The 27,258-nt window shown below is 50.8% G+C and overlaps 1 protein-coding gene across 1 annotated transcript in view; it reads left to right on the top strand.

Moving 5' to 3' along the window:
* The first annotated feature begins 1,850 nt into the window (after window positions 1-1,850).
* The window catches only part of LOC144717819 (MFS-type transporter SLC18B1-like), a 90,371-nt gene continuing 64,963 nt past the window's right edge, over window positions 1,851-27,258 (top strand). The window contains exons 1-5 of the mRNA XM_078593493.1: window positions 1,851-1,939; window positions 13,233-13,305; window positions 18,708-18,828; window positions 20,282-20,377; window positions 22,387-22,460. Of these exons, the coding sequence (XP_078449619.1) occupies window positions 18,718-18,828; window positions 20,282-20,377; window positions 22,387-22,460 (281 nt within the window). The 5' untranslated portion in view covers window positions 1,851-1,939; window positions 13,233-13,305; window positions 18,708-18,717. The remainder of the gene's footprint in view (window positions 1,940-13,232; window positions 13,306-18,707; window positions 18,829-20,281; window positions 20,378-22,386; window positions 22,461-27,258) is intronic.

The raw sequence follows: 27,258 nt of genomic DNA, 5'->3' as shown, positions 1-27,258 counted from the left end.
CTAAGACTGAGAATTCTGTTTTATTTGAAAATGTGGTTCTGCTGAAGGCATCGATATTTGACAAAATCACTTAAATGCAATGAATGTTGTACACGTGTACTTGCGTGTGTATGTGTGGGTGTATGTGTGCATGTGCAAGGATGAGCAGATAGCCATCGTCTGGAAAATATTTGTACTTTCCAAAGGTGACATGCTTCTGTGTCAGAATTTACAAGTACATATATATGGTTTAAATTATAATTTATTTAATGTATTTTTTGGGCAGTAATGTGGGCATATTGGATTGCGTTCCTGGATTGGTGCGCAGTTTCACGGTTTGAATCCAGTGGCCGCCCTGGGTAATACTGCGGATGTAATAACCATACAAATACGCTGTCTGCTTTAGAGTGGATGTGAAAGATCCCGTGATGTCATTCACAAGAGTCGGCCATTGTGTGCCATTATTTTTGTCCAAATTTGTAAAATAACCCACAAACTACTCAATTGGGATTGTGGCATTAACCTGTGACTTCACTCATGAATGGTGGCATAATTAAGAATGATAATGGTGCATAATCATCTTTCCTGTAATGTCAATACCGAGTATTGACCCATCTAATACATCCCTCAATTGAGTAAAATCTTGAGGTATAGGCAATTCCAAGTCATCTTAACCCTGAAATTTCTAGGCATTGCCGTGGTATTGGTATTGCTGTTGTAAAGATTACACGAAGAGCACTTCACATCCATGAACTCGAGTTGCCATCATTCCAGGTATCATGGGTATTTAGTACAATACCAGGGTCACTGATTGTCACATAAACACGCACTATCAATAAGAACCTGACACCCACCAATTTATGTGAGATGTAAAATCTACAGAAATTTTAAATCAAGAGCACAGGCGTAATAAGTTGTGCACTACATTATACAGTAATTTAGTTTGATTGAATGGCTTCTTAACCTCATTTTAATAGTTTTTAAAACCACAAGTTTGTTAACTTCCACATTGCCCTGTACTTATAGCCACAATTTCCCTGCACATTATTTAAATTCTACATTGCTTTTAATCACTTTGTTTTATTACATTTTTACAAGTATTTTAATAACTGTTAATTAAAAAAAAACATCAAGACGCATTTTTATTGCATTACTAATGAGTAATTTCATAGTTATTTTTCCCTTCAACTCTGCAACCAAAATGTAATTTACCGACGGAGGAAAGGTAGATGCGTCTTTTGAGTTGACGTGGGCTGATTTCACGTGAAAGTGGCATCCAGTCCTGGTGTGCACACACTGCATTTATGGTCTCCGCCTCTGAAGAGGGGAGAACCACGTGATAAAACTGGGACTTTGAACGTTTAATGCTCACCTCAAAGTGGATTGTCCTGGGGAAATCAAGACAGGTGGCATCCTGCAGATAATAGGAAGCGACTGGAGCTACGTACGGTGGGATAGAGGATCAACATACATACTTGCACGTCCTACAGAGGAAGTGTTTCCTGCGTTCTCCGTCTGCTGGTACACCAGTGTTTCTTTGGTTCAACATATATACAGCACATACGACCAATGTTTCATTTTGTCCAATTCTTGGCATACAAAAAAAAATGTTGCCCGGTTATAAAGGAACTTCCCAGCCGGCAACGTTTGGAGTGGGGGGGGGTGGCGGTTGCTGCGTTTCTGTTGAGTAAGGCCCCCGTCCTGGGTGGCTTGCGGGTTTGAGTGGCGAGAGGAGGAAGTTGCTCGAGGGTTGCGAAACTCCCCTCGGCACGACGGGAGGAGCGCCCCCGTCGCTGCACCTGCGAACGCGCCATCCGTGGACTCCGCACGTGCATACTTCCCTCCGTGGGTCTCAAGAGCTCCGTGCGTCCGTAGGACTCGGGATGAACGGGAGGACTTGGACTCGCTGCAATTGTTGCGCTGCGTTATTGGACCCAGGGCAGCTGTGAAGTGGAAGTCGGTAAGTTGAGTTCTGAGGTCGAGTATGTATGTCGAACTTCTTTCGCACCGTACGTAGCCAACCGTGCTAATCGGAGGTGCGGGGGGAAGGAATACAAAGTAGACGCAAAAAAGCAGTTCTGAAGAAATTCATTTTCAAACTAGCAATAGTTGATTGTAATGGCTGTGTGACCCTACCCCAGGAAACATTTTTTTAATTTAAGTTTCGTAATATTTTTTTTATAATTTGCAGTCAAAGGTGAAAAGCTGAACTATGTTACTTAGAACAGACTTTATCGTCGTTGCTTTGGAGTATTTTCACGTGTTGCTTCTACACTCTGCAATCAGCCCCCTGAATGTTGTGTATTGTGGAAAGTGCACAGTGTTCCTTACATTTAGAAGACATAATTTAGCCTCTGGTTGGAGACCCGTGTTTGCCCATGACATTGTTTTGAGACATTACATTTTTGAAACTCGGTGGTTTATATATATATTTGGAAAACACACAAATAGTCCACACAGTTGTTTCATTACCCTAAGTACATGGAACATTTTTCCTGCCTCTGCTCGTTTTTTTCCCAAGAGCTTGCTGAAATACCGTTACGACCGAATCGATTACCGCCATGACGGAATCGATTAGCACGGTTGGCTACGTACGGTGCGAAAGAAGTTCAACACACGCATGTATGTTGAACTTCTGTACGTCGTCCTGAATATTAAATAGGATTTTTCATTGATAGTTGTATTATATGGCGCAGCTTTGTAAAACAATTGTCAGTTGTAAAGTCACTTTGCCCCATCCCCGCTCGCCTTCACAAGCCATGACAATGCAACAAAAATGTTCATTTTCAACAGCCAGCGGCGGCTTAGTGGTCAATTGTCACCACCCGTGGCACAGATCAGTTTCTGCAGCCGTTTCGTAACTTCTATACACGCGTATGTTGAACTTATTTCGTACCATACGTACCATACGTAGCCAACCGTGTTCATCGGAGGTGCGGGAGAAGGAGAACAAGCTAAAAAAAAAACAGTTCGAAAGAAATTAGTTTTCAATCGAGATTATTGAAGAGTGCACAGCTCCAGTGGCTTTCTAATATCGGAAAGAAGAACGTTCCAGACGGCCGCAGAAGCGCGTCTGAAAGCGCGCGATGCGGTGAACCGTCTTTGTTCGATGGTTAGCCAAAAGCTGTTGCTGCGAGGATGAGCGGAGTTTGCGTGATGATGGTTTATGCTCCTTGAAAAGAATCTGCAGGGAATCACTAAAGCGCTAGGAGATTAAATATGTTGTGGATTCAACTGAGTCGCAGACTTACTCTGTGGAGGCAACACATATTTCTGAACACCAACGCATACAGTAACACAAAGGGGTTACTGCCCCTGGTGAATACAGTGGCGGCGTGTCAGTGGATGCCGCGGTGGCGAGGTGTTCATTCCCTCGCCTGGTATGCAGGAGGTCGTTGGTTCGATCCCGACCATGACGATGCCTGTATATTTGGAGTGTGCATGACTTCCGATTTTTCTCTGGGTCCTCCGATTTCCCCCCTCTACATTTAGAATCAACATGCATTTAGAGTATTTGGCCGTTTTAAATGTCCACGTGATGAGGCACTCCGTTGAGCTACCTTTTGTGGCCAGGTCGCTGCTGACTAAGAGCGATATAGCTCAGTGGGCCTTACCTAGTAAATATATATATATATTAATAACATTCATGGTCTTGCTTGAGGTTGAATGCAGGTTGCAGATCTTCACTTTGCTCCTCACCAAACCAAACGAGAAGTGTGGTGAATATGGTTGTGCAGGATCCATTTCCTAGGTCAGCTGTCCTGGGCAATGTATAAGTATTCCTGGGACATCAAAAGTCCCCGGATGTTGCCAGCTGTATAGTGATACACCACTCAAGACAATGTATCTTCTGGTAATGCAGGATATTCTTCTGCCCGTAATATGTCATGGTGTTCTTGTGCCACAATGATGACAAACCCCAAAGTGAATTATGACCAAATGACCCCCATGAACGACGTGGCGCGCGGAAGCATTCATCCAGCAGTGGACTGATTGATAATGGGCTGTCTGCAAATGGTCATATTTTGTTGACTATACACACTTTACAGGTCAGATGTCCTTCTGAGACGAGTGCACGCTGACTTGAAAGCAGCTGCCCGCATCGCTGCGGGCTGCTAGCCACGTGGTGAGCTTGTACGTTCACGAAGGGAAGTGGTGGGAGACCGCGGTCAGAGTGAAGCAGCCTTGATGCCCAAGGAAACGTGGTCAGCTCCCCTAGGTGGGCGACTTCTTGGGGATGCTGCGCAAAGACCACGCGCCAGGAACGTGGGTGTGAATGTTTCCCTTTGGCCGTGCGCTCACTTCTTTTTTCTTCAGCATAATGGAAAGACGTGTACATGTGTAATGCGGGCGTAAACGACCTCCCGGAAGTGACGTCATGGGGGGAGGAGTTACGTCACGTGGGGGAGAGGGTAAGGGTCTATAAGGGGGGTAACCGGAAGCAGTCGGGAGTGATCGGGGACTGGGAAAAGTGAGAGGCCACGCAGGGCGAAGGGTGAGAGAGAGTGGCGAGGTCGCCACACACCCGAGCCACGAGGATCGGCACCGTCGGCCAACGGTGACCGACCCCGGGGCAGGAGGAGCAGCGAGGAGGCTGCAGAGAGCAGCGGGTCTGCAAGGGAGGAGTCGGCAGCAGGGGTCTGCACGACGTGACAGCGACGGGGCTGCTAGGAGGGAGTTTGGGCTACGTGAGCGACAGCAGCCTGGGGCTGCAGAGTGGAGAGTATATAGGGGAGTACCGTGAGGGAAAAGAGATCGAACCCAAATAAAGGACACAGGACAGAGAGAAGCGTCCGAGTCTTTTATTACACTGGTGTCAAAGTCGAACGGTATGGCTAAACAACTGAGAAAAAAGAATATTCCGTCTCCGGCATCGGCTTCATCTTCCGACGACGATGACCTTCCTCCTGCGGTGGACCCGACTCCGGCAGAGGAGGAGATCCGTGCTGGGACGAGTGCGGGTCCAGGGGTCCAAGATGTCGCCGCGTCGGCGGACCAGTCTGCACCAAAGGATGCGGATTTGAGATGGAGTCAGATGGCGGAGCAACTTGAAACTCTCAAGAACGTGCTTGCACAGTTGTGTGCGCTCGTTACGCCGAGGACGGCGTCGGAAGGCGATGTTGGTGGTCCGCAGGAGCCCGGGTTGTCTTCAATGTCGACGCCATCAGCCACGCGGCATGAAGACGCCATCTTGGGCGTGGCGCACGACGAAAGGCGGGAAGCCGCCATTTTGGGCCCTCCGCGACGGAAGGCCGCCATCTTGTCGACACCACGCTGTGACGCCATGTTGAACATGCCACCGGAAGAGTCAGCGGCTGGAGGGAACGCGCCAAGGCGTCGCAGTCGTCACCTAACGACTGTCAAGGAATTCTCCATCGGGGGCGATTGGAGTGTGTTCGCCTGCAGATTTTTGGCAGCGATGCGCTCGGCGAGGTGGACTGACGCCGAGGCATTAGAAGTTCTTCCGACTCTCCTTGATGATGAGTCCGTTAGATTCTTTCGCTCTATAAAAGCCGCGAAGAAGAAAACATTGCGTGGTGTGTTCGACGAAATGGCAGACGCTTACGAGCCGCCGGATGACGCTCATCGCCGGTTTGTGCAACGACAACGCGCACCCGAGGAGTCTCCGGTGGCGTATAGGGGCGCGGTACTGGAGCTGGCAATGGCCGCATACCCGGAGATGGAGCCTGACCTGTTGGAACCTCTCATCCTGGGGAAGATGTTGGAGTTGTCCCGGGATCTCGGCATTCCCATGCCGGTGTGCGGTCACGAGAAGCTCACATCCCGGGCTGCGGCTAAGTGTCTGGACGCCCAGTTCAACCTGCGCCGGTGGAAGCAGGTTACGGCGTGGACGGGTGGGCCCATCGTCGAAGGGGGAGCCGTGGGTTGGGACCCCAAGAAAGCTGTTTATGTGCCGGACGACAGGAGCCCGCAGGAGCTGTCGGCTGCCGCTGCTCCGTGGCCGGAGCCGCGGGCTGCGCCGCCGACACGGCCGCGTCGGGACGGGGCGCCCGCAGCAAGGCGCAACAACATCGACTGCTTCCGCTGCGGGCGTAAGGGCCATTATGCCAGGGACTGCTGGGCCCGCGTCCCGGGTCCGCCCCAGCAGGAGGCCTCGACAGCGGCCGCTCCAAGGAAGGATTCGCCAGCACAGGCAAGTCGGTGCGCACCAGACACCCGGCAAGGCTTGACACCTCACTCATCACCGTTGTCATGCGATCCGGGTGTTTTTAATAACGGGAGACCATTGACTGTGCCTTGTCGTTCGGTAACGCAGTGGCGTAAGTTGGCTCGGCGGGTCGTCGCGGCTGCTACCGGTTCGTCCACCGTACCTGGGTCGATACAAGGGGTGGACGTACGGATTTTGGTAGATTCCGGAGCGTCCGCGACCATTATTTCGGATGTAATATTCCATCTCTTGAACATCCCACCAGAGGCCGTGAGTCCGGCTTACGCTTCCTGCGTCGCCGCGAACGGGGGTAGCATGGGCATTGTGGGCCAGGTGTACGCTACAATTACTATCGGGGGAGTGTCGGCCTCGGGAATTGTGTTAATTTCGAGGTCTCTTGCGGTTCCTTGTTTATTAGGGACCGATTTTCTGGCCAAAATGCCCATTTTAATTAGAATTAATGAGAACTGCATTCAATTACCGGAAGGCCGTAAAATTGCCTTTTTGCCGTCGCCCTGGGGGCGACCTGCTTCTGTCGCCCAGGTGCAGGCGTTGTCCGAAGTGTCTGTTGATATTCCACCTGGCTCACAGATTCTCATTCCTTTGCGTTATCGGAAGCCTGTACCTGGTCGTCAAGGAGCGATTGGGGTTTTGTTGTCACCGTCCGCCACCATCACGGGTGGATCGGCGCTGGTTGGGGCACAAACTATTGTTAGGCCAGACCAGCAGCCGTTTTTGCAGGTGCTTAACGCGAGTGCCGAAAGCGTGTGTGTGCCGGCGGGTACCGTTGTGGCACATGCCACTACTGCGTTTACAGCTCATGATGATCTGTCCGGCCGGGGGGTTGTTGGAGGTGTTTCGGGGCCCGGAGCTGTGGATGACCGCTGGATTGCTGAATTGTGTGGGGAGAATTCAGCTCTTTCTGGGGAACAGCGTTGTGCGATTCGTAAATTGTTATCGAGCTATTCCGATGTGTTTAGTTCCGATGATTTGGACTTAGGACGCACCTCGTTGCTTTACCATCATATTGACACAGGGGACGCTGCCCCTATTCGGTTGAACTCGCATCGGATGAGTCCAGCTGAGCGAGAGCATGTTCGAGGGGCAGTGGATGACATGTTGGCTGCGGACATAATATCTCCGTCTAACAGCCCATGGGGCGCACCTGTTGTTTTGGTCAAGAAAAAAGATGGCAAATTGCGATTTTGTGTAGACTTTCGTAAATTAAATAAGGTGTCGGTGGCAGATGCGTATCCCCTGCCGCGTATGGACGACTCTCTCGATGCCTTGTCGGGGGCGAAGTTCTTTTCAACGCTAGATCTCTCTTCGGGCTTCTGGCAGCTTCCCCTCGACGAGTCCTCGCGAGAAAAGACTGCTTTCCGTACGCCGCAGGGGTTATTTCAATTTAACTGTCTTCCGATGGGGCTGAATGCGGCCCCTGCCACTTTTCAGAGGTTGATGGAGTTGGTATTAACGGGGTTGCAGTGGGAGACATGTCTTATATATTTGGACGATATTATCGTTTTCAGCCGCACATTTGACGAGCATTTATCGCGGTTGGAGGCCGTGTTCACCAGGATGCGTTCTGCTAATTTGAAATTTAAGCCCAAGAAATGTCACCTGCTGCAACACTCCGTGCGTTATTTGGGCCACATCATCAGTGCGGACGGGGTGGCCACGGATCCGGACAAAACTGCGTGCGTCCGTGACTGGCCAACCCCTGCCACGGTGGGGGATGTGCGTCGGTTTTTGGGGTTCGCCTCATATTATCAGAGGTTTGTTCCAAATTTTGCTACGATCGCGAGGCCTTTGCATCTCCTGACGGGTAAAGGACACAAGTTTGCTTGGGGACCCCAGAGGAGGCGGCGTTTCGAGGCCTACGCGATCTATTGGCTACGGCACCGACGTTGGATTATCCGGATTTTGCGCATCCCTTCATTCTGGATACGGACGCGAGTGACACGGGTATTGGGGCGGTGTTATCTCAGTCCAAAGATGGTGTAGAACGCGTGGTCGCGTATGGTAGCCGGGTTTTGTCTCCCACTGAAACCCGCTACTGTGTCACTCGCAGGGAACTTTTGGCTATTGTTTTTTTTCTCCGCCAATTTCGACCGTATCTGTACGGTCGTTCGTTATGGTTCGCACGGATCATGCGGCCTTGCAGTATGCTCTTAAAATGGACCAACCATCCGGCCAGCTGGCGCGATGGTTGGACACGCTGCAAGAATTTTCCTTCCAAATTCACCATCGGAAGGGAGTGCGTCACGCTAATGCGGACGCACTTTCCAGGCTGCCGCAGCGATCCCCTTGCGCATGTGCGTCGGGGACGCATAGGTGTGGCCCGATTCAGCACCCCCCTCCGCCTGTCGCGCTGGCAGTCGAAGTGCCGGAAGCTCCACTTGAGCCGGGGCCGGCTGATGGGGGACCGGCTGATGGCATTCTACATCTCCCGAGGTCTGTGTGGATTCGGGAACAGATGTTGGATGATTCCTTGGTAACGTTACGTAAGCGGCCTGTCAAGGGGAGTGGGCGACTCTGTGCGGGCGGCGTGCCGGAAACCGCTCTCCGTGATGGCTTGCTGATGTGGAGGGAAGGGATGCAGGAACGCTGGCGTCTGGTTGTACCGGCATCATTGTGGTACGAATTGATGAGGACTCTGCATTGTGACACGCTTTTACATCTGGGGGTGCAGAAGACGCTATTGACGCTGCAGCGAGACTACTATTGGCACGGCATGACGACGGATGTCGTCGGGCACGTTCGCGCGTGTCCCGATTGTGCCCGCCGTAAGCAGCCTAAACATCCATATGTACCGCCGATACAATCCATCCAGGTGTCTCGAGTTAATGAGTTGGTGGCGTTAGATATTTTGGGACCCTTTCCGCCATCCGCTAGGGGAAATAAATATTTGCTGGTAGGGGTGGAGTACCTCTCCCGCTGGCCGGTGGCCTGGCCTTTGCCTGACCAGTCAGCGGCGTCTATCACGGACGCCTTTCTTTTTGGGTATGTTATGGACAAAGGGGTGCCGGAGAGGCTCCTTACAGACCAAGGCCGGAATTTTTCCTCCAAATTGTTGGGGGAGGTGTGTGCGGCGCTGGGTACAAAAAAAATACGGACATCTCCCTACCACCCACAAACGGATGGTATGGTGGAACGGCTTAATCGGACCCTGTCCGCCATGTTGTGCCATACGGTTAGTGAAAAACAATCGGATTGGGATTTGCATATCCCTGGGGTGCTTTCAGCGTACCGGATGACGCCACATGCGGCTACAGGATATTCGCCGTTTTTTCTAATGTACGGTCGTGAAAACGTACCGCCGATTAATGAACAGTTGGGAACCGAGGCGAGGGGACCTGTCAAGCCTCTTCCTGATTACATTCAGGACACCGTTCGCCGAGTCACTGAGGCGCGGGTGGAGGCTCGCATGGCTACGGCCAAAGCCCAGGCTCGGAACGAGCGGTGTGCGCGACGTTCAAAAGGGGAATGCCCTTGGAAAACGGGGGACCTGGCCTGGCTCCATTGTCCACAGGTGCGGCCAGGTACCTCTCCTAAATTACATAAGCCATGGCAAGGGCCGGTTCGCCTCATCGAGGTTCCCAACCCACAGTCGGCGCGTGTTCGGTTTGGTTCTCGGCGTTGGTTCGTCCATACATCTCGGTTGAAACCATACGTGGCCCCTCGACCGGATGCGTCATCTCCTGAGGTTGCCTTGCCGGGGTCTGTTGCTGCCGACTCGCCCTTGCCTGTGCCTGCTGACTTTGCTAGAGCGCCTGTCGTGCCTTTCACAGATGAACCGGCGTGACGCGGCAGGGGAAAGCAGACCCAGCTCGGGGTGTGCCTACCACGGCTGCGGAACCTTTGAGGCCCGCAGCCCTTCCTACCCCGCCGCGGGCACGATCGCGGGACGCCTCTGATGCTGCGCCTTTGAAAATAGGGGACCGGGACGTTGCCAGGCCTCCAATAGCGACAGACGAACTTCAGCCTGTCGCTCTTAAAACCCTGCCACGTTCCCGCTCGGCGGGAGGGCCACCGACCGTCCGGGACGGCCCGGCGACCCGCACCCGCTCGAAATCCCTCACATTTCGTTAATTGTTGTGTTGTGTTCTTGTTCTTTCCGTATAGTATCGTGTGTTCTGTGTCCTTTTTCGTATTCGGTCGTGTTCGCTCGCATTGCTTATTGGAGTTGTGTTCAGCCGAGGTCGGCTGGATTTTCTCTACGGGGGAGGGTGGTGTAATGCGAGCGTAAACGACCTCCCGGAAGTGACGTCATGGGGGGAGGAGTTACGTCACGTGGGGGAGAGGGTAAGGGTCTATAAGGGGGGTAACCAGAAGCAGTCGGGAGTGATCGGGGACTGGGAAAAGTGAGAGGCCACGCAGGGCGAAGGGTGAGAGAGAGTGGCGAGGTCGCCACACACCCGAGCCACGAGGATCGGCACCGTCGGCCAACGGTGACCGACCCCGGGGCAGGAGGAGCAGCGAGGAGGCTGCAGAGAGCAGCGGGTCTGCAAGGGAGGAGTCGGCAGCAGGGGTCTGCACGACGTGACAGCGACGGGGCTGCTAGGAGGGAGTTTGGGCTACGTGAGCGACAGCAGCCTGGGGCTGCAGAGTGGAGAGTATATAGGGGAGTACCGTGAGGGAAAAGAGATCGAACCCAAATAAAGGACACAGGACAGAGAGAAGCGTCCGAGTCTTTTATTACACATGTGCACGTCCATGTTTTACATTTGTGAGCCACGCAACAGCTTTCGTGGGGTAGCGCGACTATTAGTCTTCGACTTACGCTCACCCGACTTACGGCCACCCGACTTATGAACACCCGACTTCCGAACATCCACACTTACGAACCAGCTTCTATGACAGAATCACAATATTGTAATAATCATTTATAAAGCGCCCTTAAACAATCGTTGTCAGGGCGTCATACGTTTTTAACATCGAATTGCAAACGCAACGTCACAAACTGAACCGCGTAACCCCCCCCCGCCAAATGTTAATGAGTCACCGCATCTCGCTGGGAGTGAGTGGGTTGTGTGTGCACGCGCGTGCCCGTGCGCGTGTGTGGGGAGCGGTGGTGCAGCGGTTAGCGCTGTGCTGCGCTACGAACCCGGCGACCCGAGTTCGATTCCCGCTCACGGCCAACACCGGTGACGATTGTCTGAACCGGTCCTGGGCCTCCCCTAGGTCGACTCAGCCTCAAATCAGTATCTGGTCCGGTGTGTGTAAACATCGCCACTGGGGAGACAAAGGCGGCCGGGCGTGGTGCTGGCCACCCACCCCTTCGTGTGCCGTGCCGGCCTTCATAGGTGCTCGCTAACAGCACTTGCCCCCTACAGTCTGTTAAGGCTATACGGGGGATCTTTGTCATGTGGGGAGCGGTGGTGCAGCGGTTAGCGCTGTGCTGCGCTACAAACCCGGCGACCCGAGTTCGATTTCCGTTCACGACCAACAGCAAGTGACGATTATCTGCACCAGTCCTGGGCCTCCCCTAGGTCGACTCAACCTTAAACGAGTACCTGGTGCGTTGTGTGAGTGAACATCGCCACTGGGGGGAGACAAAGGCGGCCGTGCGTGGTGCTGGCTACCGCCGCCCCCTCGTGTGCCGTGCCGGCCTTCGTGGGTGCTAGTGGCCAACAGCACTTGCCACAAGTGTCTGTTACAGGCTACTACTACACGGGGGCATCTTTGCCTTTGGTGGGGCACCAGGGCTGAGTGCCAACTGGGTGGGGGTGGTCGTGGGGGGTGGAGGGGGTGGAGGGGGGGTGGAGGGGGTTTGTGGAGAGGGGGGGTGGAGGAGGGGGGAGAGCCCCCACCCTGGCACCTCCCTCGTACCTGCTCTGTGTGAGCCACGCGTCGAGTCAACATTTCACGAGCTAATCATTTACACACCACGTACGCGCATTGATTTTGTTAATTTCTTTGTTTTAAAGTCCGCTTTTGCTAACATTAAAGCGACGACGTTTATGTTTAGACTGTATTAAAGTAATGAGAAGTGTGCACCATCAAAAGCAGTTTATTTACCATTGTATGCAAACTCATTGTGTTATGTCTCCAGATATATAGTGTAATTAAAAATACCGTATATCCATCCAGTCCGTCTGCCGATTGTGTTTTCAGACCGATTGATTTTACCCCAAAATCAATCAATTAAGTAAAACTATGGACTGGTTTCAACCGTCTGGTTCTAAATCACCAGGATCCGGCTTGTATGTACGTACAGTACGTTGAACTTCTTTCGCACCGTACGTAGCCAACCGTACCAATTGGAAGTACGGGGAAGGGTAACTAACCAAACAAAAAAGCAGTTCTAAAGAAATGAGTTTTCAATCTAGATTGAAAAGCGCATGTAGAGATGCGGTGAAGGGAACTTACTGCTGGGTTGCGAGAAGAAGTTGGAAAGTTGTAGGTTCGTGAGAAAGCACCTGCAGTGCTGTGTCTGCAGTGAAGTGAAAGATGGAAACGTAACTGAAAGTTGTTTAAAAAAAATTCCACATACGGATCACCAGTTTTCTCATCGACTACAGACACTTAGTAAATTATACCCCGATGGCAATCATTCAAAGATTATCAGCGTATCGAGGACTACCATTGCCTCCATTCTACGTTGTTACAGGTTATTGCCCACTCGAGCTCACCTTTACATCCCTTGTATAGGAGCCTTGTAAATACCGCTGGGCTGCAATCTGGTTAAACAGAGGGGGGACATCCATCAGCAGGGTAAACATAGATAACGTCGTTGCTTTTGTGGTTGGTGTCCACGTTGCTTTACAGCAGCCGCACCCGTCCACACCACTCGGGGTTGCCTCACTCGACAATCTCTACCCCCACTTTGTTGTCGGCAAGAACAAAAAGCGACCGAACACGGCCTGTCTCGTGGGCGCCACAGACCCGAGAGGTTTGGGGGAGCCGGCTCAGAAACGCGGAGAAAGGCATCGCGCGCACGGGAGTGAGGAGTTGAGAGATAAGCTGGGATTTCAGAAGAGAAGGGGGGCTTTGTTTTAGGTGGCATTGCAGGAGAAGGGAGGAGAGGCAGCAGGAGTGCTTTTGTCATCACCGTCGCCTTTGCTGTGCTGCCCGTCTCCAGGTGACCGCTGCAAACGAGAGAGGGCGACCTGCAGCGGTAACCAGACGTCGTTGCTGTCAGATCGCCACCGCAGGTAAGGGAGGCGTGCAGACGTTTCTCAACGCTCGTGGAATGGGTCATCATTACTTGAGCACACGAGGGCCATTGGTCCGTCGCGTGCTTTCTGGCTGTGCCATGTTGTTACCGCCCGTTTGTCCGGCACACGATGTTCCGACATTTCTCTCCCAACGTGCTCGGGATGTTTTTTTATTCGTTTTCAGCATGTTGCGTGAAACGTTGGACATCGTGCCGAACAACACGCGGTACAACATGTGTACAACGCATCGGGAGAGCTCTACAGCACAATAATCCCCGGCCCGTCGGACAAATCAGACACCGGCAGGTCAATCGTTGGAGATGAAGAGGCGATACGTGGAGGGACAAATGGCTTCAACCGAGAAGGATGGACGAACCAACGGCGACGGCCCACTCGGATACGCACACATTGTGGCTGTTTCACCTCGACCACTTTCACGGGTCCTTGCCAGGGCTTATGTAACTTAGGAGATGTCCCGTCCGACACCTGGGGGCAATGCAACCATGCTTTGTCGCCGATAGACCACGGCAACACGTGATCCCGCTTCCCTGCATTATGTTCACTGCACACCTATTTTTTGGCGGCGTTAACTCTGGCCGCATCTCGAGCCGTAGAAATGCACTGTAGGGAAATTTGCACATGCTCAGACAATCTAGATTTCCCTTTATCCAGTGACGAACCCAATTGGGCATCTATAGAGGGCACATTCTCCCTCCCATACATGAGAAAAAAATGGCGAAAACCCCGTGGAAGCATGAGGGGCCATCCTATACGCGGCGAGTATACTCGGCACATGCAAATCCCAATCCGTCTGCCCAGCGTCGACCGCCTGACAGAGCATGGAGGTCAAAGTTCTATTCAGGCGCTCCAACATCCCATCCGTCTGTGGGTGGTATGGCGACGTCCTAATTTTCCTAGTACCCAAAGCGTCGCAAACCTCACACAGCAATTTAGACGAGAAATAGCGCCCCTGGTCAGTAAACAATTGCTCCGGGGCTCCCTTGTCCATCACATAACCGTACAAAAACGCCTCCGCAATGGAGGCCGCTGACTGGTCAGGCAGCTTACAAGCCATAGGCCATCGGGAAAAACATTCGACCCCCACTAAAAGAAATGTATTCCCTCGTGGAGTGGCCAGAAAGGAATCAAGGATATCGAGCGCCACCAATTCGTTGATACGCGAAACCGAAATGGATTACAGTGGCGGATGGGACCTCCGCTGCGGCGGTTTCCTGCGCGCGCATTCAGCACATCCTTGGATCCATCTGGAAACTTCGGCTGTCATCCCCGGCCAATAATAGTCACGCTGCAGTGTCAAGAAGGACTTCTGGACACCGAGGTGCAACAGCTTATCCTCGTGCAGCGCGCGAACCAAGTCACCCCGGAGAGCGGTGGGGATGACAAGCCGCCAGCGATCCAACATGTCCTCTGTCCACATCAAAAGGCCGTCATGACCGCTATAGTTTCCCGTGCATTTTCCGCGCAACCCCGCAAGACCCCTCAGGAATCGTCATTCAGCTGCTCGTGCACTCAAGCAGTCCTCCTCCATCTCCGCTTTTACAGCAAAACCTTGGATTGCGAGCATAATTTGTTCTGGAAACGTGTTTGTAAACCAAAGCACTCGTATATCAAAGCGAATTTCCCCATAAGAAATAATGGAAACTCAGATGATTCGTTACACAACCCAAAAATATTCATATAAAAATTATTAATACTAAATACCTTTTAACATTTTTATTATTTAAATGTAATATAAAGTAATCAAATTTATTAATTCAATTTAATCGTGGCTGGTGTGAGGGAGACGAGAGAGAGGAGAGAAGGAGGAGGGTTATTGTGTAGGACGACTTTCATTGTCACTAACGGAATCACTGCCATCTCTTGGCTCACTGGAATCTTTTTCTTTTTGTGCAACTTTAACAAGGAACCTATCCAATTACACTTGCTTTTGCCTCCTTTTGAGAAGGCAAAAAGCATTGTTGCAGTACAGTTACTAAAGAACAGTCACTACACTTGGACACAAAATTTAAAAAAATTCTTTACGCACTCACACGTGGTCACAACACTATAGTAAACAGTATACACTCGCACGTATGTTGACTGTACAAGTGAGGCACGCCGACTGAGACCGAGCATGGGAGACGATTACCCACAATCCCGCAGCGAGAGAGGAAGAGAAGAACCATCGGCTCAGTTGTGATCACGTGACGCTCGGCAGACAAAGCGTATACGTATTACTCGTATTGCAAGACCTCGCTCGTTTATCAAGCTAAAATGTAGGATTTTTTTGCTCGTCTTGCAAAACACTCGCAGACCAAGTTACTCGCAATCCAAGGTTTTACTGTATTGCCGCATGCGCGGCTAGGCTCCACCTCCGGCCACGCCCTCTCATGGAACTTTCTAGCCGGTTCTCGGAGTTTCTCGGCCGTCTCCACCCTTCACCTTTCGCCCAGATACCTCTCCTTTTGGAGATTGGATAATGTTTATCGTGGTGCCTGTATCCGTGCTTCCCTTTCCAACCAGTAGATGTCACTATCTCATTACACATTTATACTGCAGGAGACATCCGATGAGCTATGAAGCTCTTTTTCTCACAGATGTCCAGTAGGGGCGGGCTCAGAAAGTTACAATAACAAATAGTAGAAAAACACGGTCGAAAGCCAAAGTATAGCAAAGGTAAACAAATCACACGGAAAAAACTACTTTTTTAAAAATCTTAGCAGGTAAAGCCCACTGAGCTATTCACTTCTTATTTCAAGAGCCACCTGGCGACAAATGATAGCTTAACGAAGTGCCATTGAAATGTATAGCAGCTGAATAATCTAAATTCACTAAACACGTGTTTTTAAACGTGGAGGGGAAAAACCCGGAGGATCCGGAGAGAGAAAAAAAAATCCACGCTGCAGCTGCTGGGACAGACTGACGGCATTCACCGCTTACCAGGCCGGCGGGGGGGGGCAGGTGGAGATAAATTCACAATCGCAAGAGTAATTAAAACGCCCACCCCCTCCCCTTCACCCCCCACCCACCCCCCCTGGGCCAGGTGTTCGATCACAAGAAGTTATCGGCGCGTTGGATTTAATTGTGGCGCGGCTGGCGCGCTGCGCTTAGTGTCCGTCTCATGTTGACCTCCGCCGAGGCCCTCATTAATCACGAGGACGCGGCGCGCACGGCACACGCGGGCAAAGTAATCGCTGACCTTTGGCCGCACGTTCAATCGGGGCCTCCCTATTGTGGCTTCGCTTGGACAGGTTTGGTTTTTTTTTATTTTCCCACGTCATCCGTCTCCCAGTTTCCCCCTTGCTGTTATACCCCGTGATTAACGCCGCCGGATGTGATTTTCCCACGCGCGACCACAAGTCTCTCGGACAGGAGACCTGGGAAATTATAAATTGAAGGACACAAACAAGCACTGTCCGTGTCATTGGAAGATGAAGGTCACTCTGTCAACTGTTACCCAAAGGAGTTAGATAGCGTCCGCAAGCATTGTGAAGGGCCATATCCATCTGCACACATTCATGTTGACTGTTGGCAATAACACAGAGTACTAGGGTATATCTTAAATAAATAAATAAACATTTGCCAAATTACTGAGAGACAGGAAGGCGTCACGATGACGTCTCAGCCATGAGGGTTCTTTGACCATACTTCACCATGATGGTCAGTGTGGGTTGGTGGAGGGTGAGGAGACTTGGATCTGTTAAGATATCACTCTCCACCGATGTTAACCACGACCAGGAATTTAATCCAAGCTAGCCGGGTTCATAGTGCAGTGCGCTCATCGCTGCTCCACCGCTGCGCACCATTAGCATTATACAAATGTCTGTTGCATATTCATCACGGCACCTGTGCCAGGTGTGCCCATGAGGGACGGCGTTCGCCGCTTTCTTGCAGAGGATTGTAGTTAGTGCCCCGGTGGCCGCCCTGGTTAATACTGCGGGTGCATTAACAGTGGGCAATACTTAGCGCCCGTTTGTTTCACAGTGAACGTTACAGATTCCCTGATGTCATTCCAAACGAGTAGGCCATTGTGTGCTGACATCACGGTCCAAAGTTACTCGCAAATGACTTTTATTTATATTACACACTGCAGCAATCATCACACCCTACCGGCAGACTCGTGCCCATTTGCCAGCCAGGTGTTGTGTCACGTTGTGCCCACAGGGATAGCTGCCACTGGGGGTGCCCTTTCAAATGTTTTGAAATGAGATGTGAAGTGCTGTGAGACATCCCCAGCGTATAGGAGCAGCTCTAACACAAGAACATTTATATATTTTTTAAAGTATATTTTAACAATTTGTGTAATTAACACTAAATAACATATTTTGTTATATATAGCAGTATTAATTCCAAATGTGCTAAAGCTTTATTGTTGGATTTTATTACGTTGTAACATCAGGGATTCATTTTGCTGAATCTGCCTATTGCCCATGTCACCAACTCTGCATATATTATCATATCCGCCATTCCACATCCAGTGTTCCTTTCTCTTGGACCGTGGCTACGAGTAGCGCACCAGCTACTCCGGCTTATCAGAATACAATCCCTGTGCACCACTCGTTAACGCGGCCCCTTAATGTTCTCTATTAACGCTCATGAGCATTATTATACTTTTTGGTTCTTTCGGTAAAGTCACGTAGAAGGGAAATAATACAATAATAAAAATAAAACAATAATCATCATCAGATGTGAAAACCACAGCAAGAAACGTTGTGAGAATTTGATTGTTTTATTTTATTAATTTTATTATTTCCCTTCTGCGTGACTTTACCGAAAGAACCAAGAATATGAATCCCTGCAGTCACGAAAGCTTTAAATAGAAACATTATTATACTCTTTGGTTCTGTGTTTTGTCTCTCTCTCAAATTTAGCAATCTTTGGAAGAACGTAATCAACCAGGTAGGGTGTTGACTCTTGTGTTAGCCGACTCTATGTGTTGTATTGCATTGTATTTACAAGGTTACTATGTTTGTTTTCTCATTCATTCTTACCTGATGATGGTTGCTTGTGTTGCAATCGAAACGTCGTTTTCTATTATTATTTATTTTCTTTCTACGTGACTTTACCGAAAGAACCAAAGCGTAATTCCTGCAGTTACGAAAGCTTCGAATCGTTATTATAGTTACTGTATTACCATCTAAAGCTTTCGTGACTGCAGGGATTCATCTTCCTGGTACTTTCGGTAAAGTCACGTAGAAGGGAAATAATAAAATATATATTTTTTAATTCTTTCCCTTGTACGTGACTTTACCGAAAGAACCAGGAAGATGAATAATAAAATACATTTTTAAAATTTTATTATTTCCCTTCTACGTGACTTTACCGAAAGAACCAGGAAGATTTATTACCATCGTCATGATTCTCCTCGATCCTATGTGCTCCTTTGCTGGCCGGCCTAGGGGTGACGCGATGTGTGGCACCATGCAGAGTCAGCAGGTCACGATGCTGCTGATGGTGGGCTCCGCCGCCTTCCTGGAGACCGTCCTCTCCACCGCCCTCTACCCCTTCTTCCCTCAGGAGGTGGGTGCCTTCAGCTCGGCACCGCACGAGCGCAGCTGCCTTCTCTGTCCCTTCTCTCTCTTAAGAGCTGGCCAAACACACCCCAAATATAGGAGCACAGAGCTTTTTGGGCAATTATTGGCATCGGTTATGAATGCTTCCCCACTCACCTCACGGTTTTACCACAACTCCGTGTGAGCACTGTGCGCGTTCCTTCGTAACGGAGGAGTCGCTGCCGAACTACCGCCGTGGTGAAGTTCATTCCCTCACTCACATCGCCACGGTGGCGAGATGTTAACTACCTTGCCTGGTATATAAGAGGTCGTGGGTTCGATCCCGACCGACCCTTGCGCCTGCTGTATATTTGGAGTTTGTGTGTCTCTGTCACCGTGAACGCGTGGCTATATCTCTGGGTCCTCCGGTTTTTCCTTCCACATTTAGAAACAACATCACGCGTTTAGAGTTTTTGGCTGCTCTATATTTCCACATGATGATAAGCCGCTTTGTTGAGCAATTTTTAGTGGCCAGGTCGCTTCTGAAAAAGAGCTACAGAGCTCGGTGGGCCTTCCCTGGTGAAAAAAAAATATTTTAAATTGTTTAGTTTTAAAAATGAGTTTTCTTTCAAGAGGGTTCCTCTTGGGATGTTTAACCAAGTATTTTTGAGTGCTCTTTACATATGTGAGGAAACTTGAGTGCTCATAGGACTGAGTAGGCCATTGTGTGCTGACATCATGGGCCAAATTTGTAAAATTTGGCAAATTCGCTTCTGATTAAAGAGCTGTATAGTTCAATGGGCCTTACCTGGTAAAATAAAAAAGTTTTTTTATGTAGTTTACGGTTTATTTGAGTCTATGTGTGGCCTTGAGTCTCTTTGAGTCTCCATGTGAGTCTTTTATTCTCTATGCAAATCTGTGAGCCTCCCCCATAAATAAGGGCTTTATGCCATCACGTAGTCATGACTACGATAAAATTCAATCCCTTGCTCACTTCACCCACACAGCAGTAAGAATGTCAGAATCAGAATATTTACCGTATTCATGGCTATGGGAATCCGATGAGCTTATGAAGTTATTTTTCACAGATGGCGAGTATTTCACTGATTCGAAGCTTTCGTGACTGCAGGAATTACTCTTTGGTTCTTTCGGCAAAGTCACGTAGAAAATAAAGTAAAATAATAGAATACGATATTTTGGTTGCAACATACACAAAGACACACACAAAGACACACTGAGCGGTGTGTCTTTGTGTGTGTCTCTCTCTGCATGTGTGTCTGCCTATGCTGTTCCTGTGTCTGTGTTTTAGCATTCATTCTTACCTGATGATGGTTGCTTGTGTTGCAACCGAAACGTCGTATTCTATTAGTTGATTTGATTTTCTACGTGAATTTACCGAAAGAACCAAAGAGTATTTTACTGATGTATGATTGAGCACCAGACGCGTTACCCAGCTGTGCATGCGCGCGCGTCTTCTGCAGGCCGGCAAAAAGGGGGCGAACGTGACAATCGTGGGCATCATCTACGGATGCTTCTCCGTCACACAACTCGTCTCCTCGCTGCTCATCGGGAAACTGGTGAGGGCGGCACGGTGACAATCTCTTAGAGTGACACAAGCACACTTAGGGCACACACACGCACACTGATGGCACGCACACCTCGGGCAAACACACGCACACTGAGGACAAACACACAAATACTGAGGTCGCACGCGCGCGCACTGAGGGTGCAGACTAAGGGTGCACACACGCACACACTGAGGGGCACACTGCGGGTGCACACGCACACTGAGGGCACACACAGATATATAAGATTCGCTCACTGTCATGAAGAGAAAACGACTTAGAGGCGCGTGGAACCAAAGATAAGCAGGAAGACAGCCACGCGATGAGCCGGCGCCAAAAATTTCCCAAGTTCTGCGGTCCTCTACATATAGGCATTATCGGCCATGTGGGGGGAAACTGGAGCACATGGGGAAAACGCACAACACGCGTGGAGGAAACATTCCCATACAGACAGAACAGCTGGAGTCCACAGTTTTGCTTGACTGCTTTCTGGCAAAGCAGGGTTATAGAACCTTGGCGCAATCCACTGACCCTCATTCTCCACAGTGCTGGATGGACTACAGACGTGCGCCACCACCACCCGGATAAATATTTGTTTTTGTTTGGAGAGACCAAACAGTGTAATCAAAGACTGAAATTGAATATTATAAACTAAACTATTTTTCTTTTTACACGGTAAGGCCCACTGAGCTATCGAGCTCTTTGTCAGAAGTGACCAGGCCATCACAAATGATAGCTCAGCGAAGTTGCTCATCACGTGGACATTTATTGCAGCCAAATACTCTCAGCGCATGTTGATTCTAAATGTGGAGGGAAAAACCAGAGGACCCGGACAAAAATCTACGTGACCACGGGGAGAGAGACACCGCAAACTCCAAATATACAGCAGGCGTCAGGGTCGGGATCGAGGTAGTGAACATTTCGTCACCGCGTTCGCCACATTGAATGATCGTTAAGGCGATAATGCCCTCTTCTGGCCACTTTGTGGACGAATTAGAGACATGAGAGGCTTCGTGGGAGCGGCACCCTCTGTGCGCGTGTCCACTTGGCCGCTGAGACGTCACCGCGCATGAATCACGGCGGTGGGAGCCCTGCTTCTCGTAAGTCCCCGTCTTGAGATTAAAGCCAACCGCGACCTCCCCTGGCCACCCTCCCTCCCCTTCCTCACATCCTGCGTAAACAATACCGCGTCTCTCGGTGCTTTATGACCTTTAGACATTTTAATTGGTTTGTTTATTGGGGATCTCCTGGCCGTGCGATCCCGTACACAGTGTGCTGCGGCACGCACGCACGCCCATACTGTGACCCCGCACAACATTTCCTGTTTGGTCCCTTTTTCCCTTGAACCGCGTTTGCATTGCGTGTGAAGTCTGTGCCTGGCCCAATACACATCAACGTCGGCCCACGGCCCAAAGGAAATTGAGCGAGACGCGAAGGCATTATTGACTCCCGTGGATCCAGGTCGCTGGCCAACGAGCGAGGAGTCAATGTGGCATTCGTAATGTGAAAGCGCTGTTGCTGCCACCCCAAGCAACGCCGATGTGTGTTTGATGAAGTTGGGGTGTGAATGGGGTGGTCGGGTGGCCCCCTGTGGGGCAGACACGGTTTAAGCAAGGCTGTCGCCGGCGTCCCAAGCCTTTAGCGAAACTTGAAATGTGCTGGCTTAAACTTTGTCTCGCCTCATGCTCGAATCATGTTATGGGCAAAGGGATGGGTTACCTGACCAGTGGGCGGGGTTACCTCACCAGTGGGCGGGGTTACCTGAGCAGTGGGTGGGGCTAATGTGGTTATAGATCACTGTTTGAAATTAAGCGGGCCCACGAGAGCGAGGGGCTGCCAGCTCGCCACGCGTTGCGGTTGAGCCTCACAGAAACGCGGTGGCTTTAAGGCTTGGGTTGCAGTGCGACCGTTTGTGAACGGCAACGGGGATGCGAGCCGTTTGTATGTACTGTACGTTGAACGTCTTTCACACCGTACATAGCCAACCGCTGACCCATGCCACGTGCCCATGTCTGCCCCAGGTGCCATGCGTGGGAGCCAAGGTGCTGTTCATCACGGGGGTCCTCATCTCGGGCGTGTGCACCGTTATGTTCGGGTAACGACCGCGTCCGGACTCCACCCACCCTCTCACCCCAACACGCTCTCACCCCAACACGCTCTCACCCCAACACGCTCTCACCCCAACACGCTCTCACCCCAACACGCTTTCACCCCAACACGCTCTCACCCCAACACGCTCTCACCCCAACACGCTCTCACCCCAACACGCTCTCACCCCAACACGCTCTCACCCCAACACGCTCTCACCCCAACACGGTGCATTTGCGACCCCCGCATCTGTGGACGTTTGACGGTCATCACTGTGACCTGACTCGCACACTGTGCGCACGTGTTTTAGTCCACTGTTTTGGGAGGTTGAGGTTGGTGGATCATGTGCGTGAGTCACCCGGTCCATAGATGCCAGGAGAACAAGCAATTTTTCATGGGCTCTGAATGAATATGGTGGAAGAGTAGGCCAACTATCCCCTAGAGGGGCCCACTTGAGCTACTCTGAGTGGTGGCCTCTCCTCTAACGGTGGTGTGAGAAAGTCTTTACCCGAATGGATGTTGAACTTCTTTCGTACCATACATAGCCAACCGTGCTAATCGGAGGTGCGGGGAAAGGACAACAAACTAAACTCATAAAGAAGTTTTGAAGAATTTAGCTTTCAAATGTACGAATTCCTGGCACATGTAAAACACTCAACCAGGAATTGGACAAATATCACAATGCATGAGCCTCTTTCGAACGTTATAAGACTCAGAGAGGCATCCCTGGATAAATAAATAAAGACCAGTGTTAGGAGCTGAACTCAGACACGTTCTTTTCAGTATCATGGCATCGTCCGCGTACCTCCCAATCGTCTCGACATTAAGACACGCGTTTAAATTATACTGGTAGGAACCTCCTGGTTACACCAGCCCACAGGGGATTATTGTGTCCGTCCGTCCGTCATGCAAGGAGGGGCTGGGTGGGGAGGGAGGGGCTGGGTGGGGAGGGGAGGGTGGTCAGGGGCTGGGTGGGGAGGGTGGGGCTGGGTGGGGGGGGTAGAAGGGGTGGGGCTGGGTGGGGAGGTGCTGGTCACCCCGTGGTGCCCTTATAAAACTCAACGTTTAACCTACTCACGCCGGCTTGTGCCCGCCCTCACAGTCGGGCATATTTGCGGAATACACCACGCCTCCGTTGACCCTGGCCATTGACCGAGCAACCCAACGTTCCTACCAGTTCCCTCTGCAGGAATGTGTTTAAAATGCTAACGTGAGTCGATACCCAAGGGGTTCCTATGGGAGCCGAAACGTTAACCGAAAAAAAACTTTAACCGATGATGTCACTGTTAACCGAGGGACTTCTGTAATTTGATTATTAAATCAAAATAAAATATTCTCCCTGCGAGAAAAAGCTTCGGGTTGCACTCATTATGTCCGTTGAGCCAGCGATGCAACGTTGACCGTGACCCACCGCGTAACGCTTCTAAGCATGGACAAGAGGGCCAGGAGGAGGATGACGCTCGCAAATCCCACGCACGTGCGGCTTCCGCGTGGCTTCCGCGTGGCTGCACGAGGTGATTGCAAACCAGCGGTGCGGATGACCTCCATTGACCCCTTCCCAAATCAGAGCCACGGCGTATCGCGCGGGTATCAATGCGCTGTCGGTGTGCACCCGTGCCGCATTACCGGCAGCCTCGTATAGGCTGTATTGTCGCTCGGCGTGCACATGATGGGGAATAGAGCAATGAGACGCGGAACTGCTGACGGCGCAGAGGTGCGTTCAGGCCCATCCAGAGGGATATGGGGCCTCAGTATATATTCGCGCTGTGAAAATTTGGTTTGTCTTTTATTTAATTTTACCGGTAACAGAATTGAATAAAACAATGAAAAAATGGTACGAAAATTGGTTCCCGGTTTGCCGGACATATGTCTAATACACGGTGGTGAGATTAAAACTTCTCGGTCTGGTATACAGAAGGTCGTGGGTTCGATCCCGACCCAAGCAATGCCTTATATTTGGAGATTGCATGTTCTCCCCGTGGTCGTGTGGATTTATCTCCGGGTCCTCCGGTTTTTCCTTCCACATTTAAATCAACGTGCGTTTAGAATTATTGGCTGCTACACCATTTCCATGTGATAAGCCGCTTAGTTGAGCTAATACTTGAGACCAGGTCGCTTCTGAAAAATATCTATATAGCTCAGTGGGCCTTACCTGATAAGATAAAAAAAAGAGTTTACAGATTTTTTAATAGTTTTTTTATTATAATTTATAATAATTAACAAGACATTTTTACCTTTTTAGCTGAGTCGGTGGGAGGGGATGCTGCAGGCATGCTACAATGGCGAGTGCTCTGCAACTGCAATCCAGAGGTTGTCGCCCGTTTGGTTCAATCTCCCAGGCGTGGAAATTTAAACAATGGGGTCGGGTATTTTTTTTTAAATCCCCACCTCCTCTGTCCTCCCAGCAGTGTAAACGGGTTCACCACAGTTAGATGATCGGCAGATCTGCGCGTGGTGGGGTAAAGTGTGTGTACGCTCATCTCATCCAAGACGTCCGACCTGCACGCAAGAGTAGGCCAAATACCTTCTAGAGCTCCCTCATGCATGTGTAGAGGTGTAATTGTGTATGGGAGCGGATGGCAAACAAACACAAGGGGCGTGGTTAGGGCCGTACACATAGGAGGTGGCCACACCGACGTCCGCACCTGCATCCCCCACGGGCCCCTCCCGGGGGGGCCGCGGACTATAAGAGGGGGTGAGCCGGAGGGCTCGAGGTCGAGGTATCAGCTTTAACCAGCGAAGACGGAAGACCAGCTAGAATAGGCCCCGGAGCTCCCCTGGCTCGCTGTCCTTATCAGGGCCGACCAGGGCAAGCCGGTGGCGTGGCCCCGAGAGCCCAGACTGACGAGCAGGTCTGGGAACTCAGGGGGTCGGATCCCAGCTTGACCAGGGCTGGGACAGGTAGCCTCCCCTAGCTCCCTAGTGGAGGACTTGGGCTTAGGTTAGCGGGGCTTAGATGTTGTGTCTCCCTGTTAGCCGAGTAAGGGGACGTTACCCCTTAGGTCCTGTGTATACTCGCTAACTGTATACAAGTTGTGTTAATAAATAAGTGTGCCTCCGATCCCGTCGTCAAGCCTCCTGAGTAATTACTACACATGAGCAAGCAATTGCAGGGCCACGCCTTTAACAAGTGAACCACGCGGTGACTTGCGCAAGCCATGCGGTTTCTACGTTCGTGCACAGTGCCAACGATCGGTGCTTCCATTACTCACATTCCGCTGGACATGGTTACAGGCTCCTGATTTTCAGAACCGGTAACCATTTCCATAATCGGCTACCGGTTCACCGGTTATTGTTGTTGTCTAATATTCCCCAGTACACACGGTGTTGCCAGGGGACCCCCAATCCCTTCCCATGTAAATGTCGCACCTCTGATTAGCACGGTAGGCTACGTCCGGTGCGAAATAAGTTGAACGTACATACATTTTAAAATTAACATTTTTTCTTCTTCTGGGTTTTTTCTACCTCGGCGTGGGGCCCCCGTCCTGGTGTTGCTTCCTTCTCTCACTCGTCAGGCCTGGGTGCATTCTGTGCCAGTTAGAAGTCATGCAGACTTCTGGCTGGGGGGTGGGATTCAGCATTGCCTGTTTTGCGCAGTGTCTGTATGAAGGTGCGTGGTTCAGTCGTTCAAACGAGCGTGGCCGGGTGGCGCTCATTTCTGTTTTACAGCCCTGAGCCAATTGGCGAAGGATTTCACATTTCCGAGGGTATTGGCCGGTTAATGTGGAGGACAGCTACTTGCCTTCTCACGGAGAGTGCAGCTTGTGTCCGTATGTATGTAGAACTTTGTTTTCGGCATTGTACGTAGCCAACCGTGCTAATCGGAGGTGTGGGGTTTTTTTTTCCACGTGTAAAATCACTTATGAATACATTTGGAAAACCCCAGTGTGTAATTCTCTTTAAAAAAATATTCCTTGGATTTTGTGAAGGCTTTCCCCGGGTAAATGTCGTTACTATTGTAATGCGGGCGAAAGCGACCTTCCGGATGTGACGTCACGAGGAGGCGGAGCCAGGTGACGTGGGTGAAAGGTTGGGGTCCTTAAGCGGGTAAACCGGAAAGAGAAGGCAGTCGGGGTGTGAATGGAAAGGTGTGGGGCCACGCGGGCGTACGAGCCGAGGGGGCACCGTCGAAGCGGGGGCCAACCCCGGGAACAGTAGGGAGCTACTGGGAGGTGTAAAGCTGCAGATAGAGATAGGCAGTAAGGCTGTGTGTGAGGGGCAGCGGGGTGGCTGCCAAGAGTCGCAGGAGCGACGAGAAGAGGAGACAGCACGAGGCTGTCAGGGCTGCAGCAGGAACAGCCAAGGGAGCTGTGTGAGAGTACAGCAGCGGAGCTGCTGTGGGGCTGCAAGAGCGACAAGAACAGCAGCGGGGCTGCTGATGGTGGCTGGAGTGACAGCGGAACCAGCACTGAGAGAATAAGAGAGACAGCCGTGTGGGAACGCAGTACGGACCGAATAAAGGACACTGAGCCAGAGATCGTGGTCAAGTCTTTTATTACACTATTACTATTATAGCCCCTTTGTGTCGAAACTCTAAGCCCTCGCGCTGACGTTTCTTGCAAATGACCGAGTCAGCCCCTGATTGTAAAGGACCGTGATAAACTGTTATGATGGGGGAGAAGCTGATTTTTCAGTGATAGTTTTGAATTTCACAATGGTGGATCTCAGTTCTGTGGTGGGGGGGGTGTTGCCGCTATTGTATGTGCGTTTTCTCTGCCAATTGTGGTTTCATCTCACGTACAGGATTAACTGAGGAAGGAAACTCATTATTGGATGTCCTAATGGATTTTGGGTATTAAAATAAT

The sequence above is a fragment of the Lampetra planeri genome, chromosome 4 (assembly GCF_965212315.1).
Source record: "Lampetra planeri chromosome 4, kcLamPlan1.2.h2, whole genome shotgun sequence".
Classification (NCBI taxonomy): domain Eukaryota; kingdom Metazoa; phylum Chordata; class Hyperoartia; order Petromyzontiformes; family Petromyzontidae; genus Lampetra; species Lampetra planeri.
The sequence above is the reverse complement of the archived record's forward strand: the minus strand, read 5'-3'. Positions and strand labels throughout refer to the sequence as shown.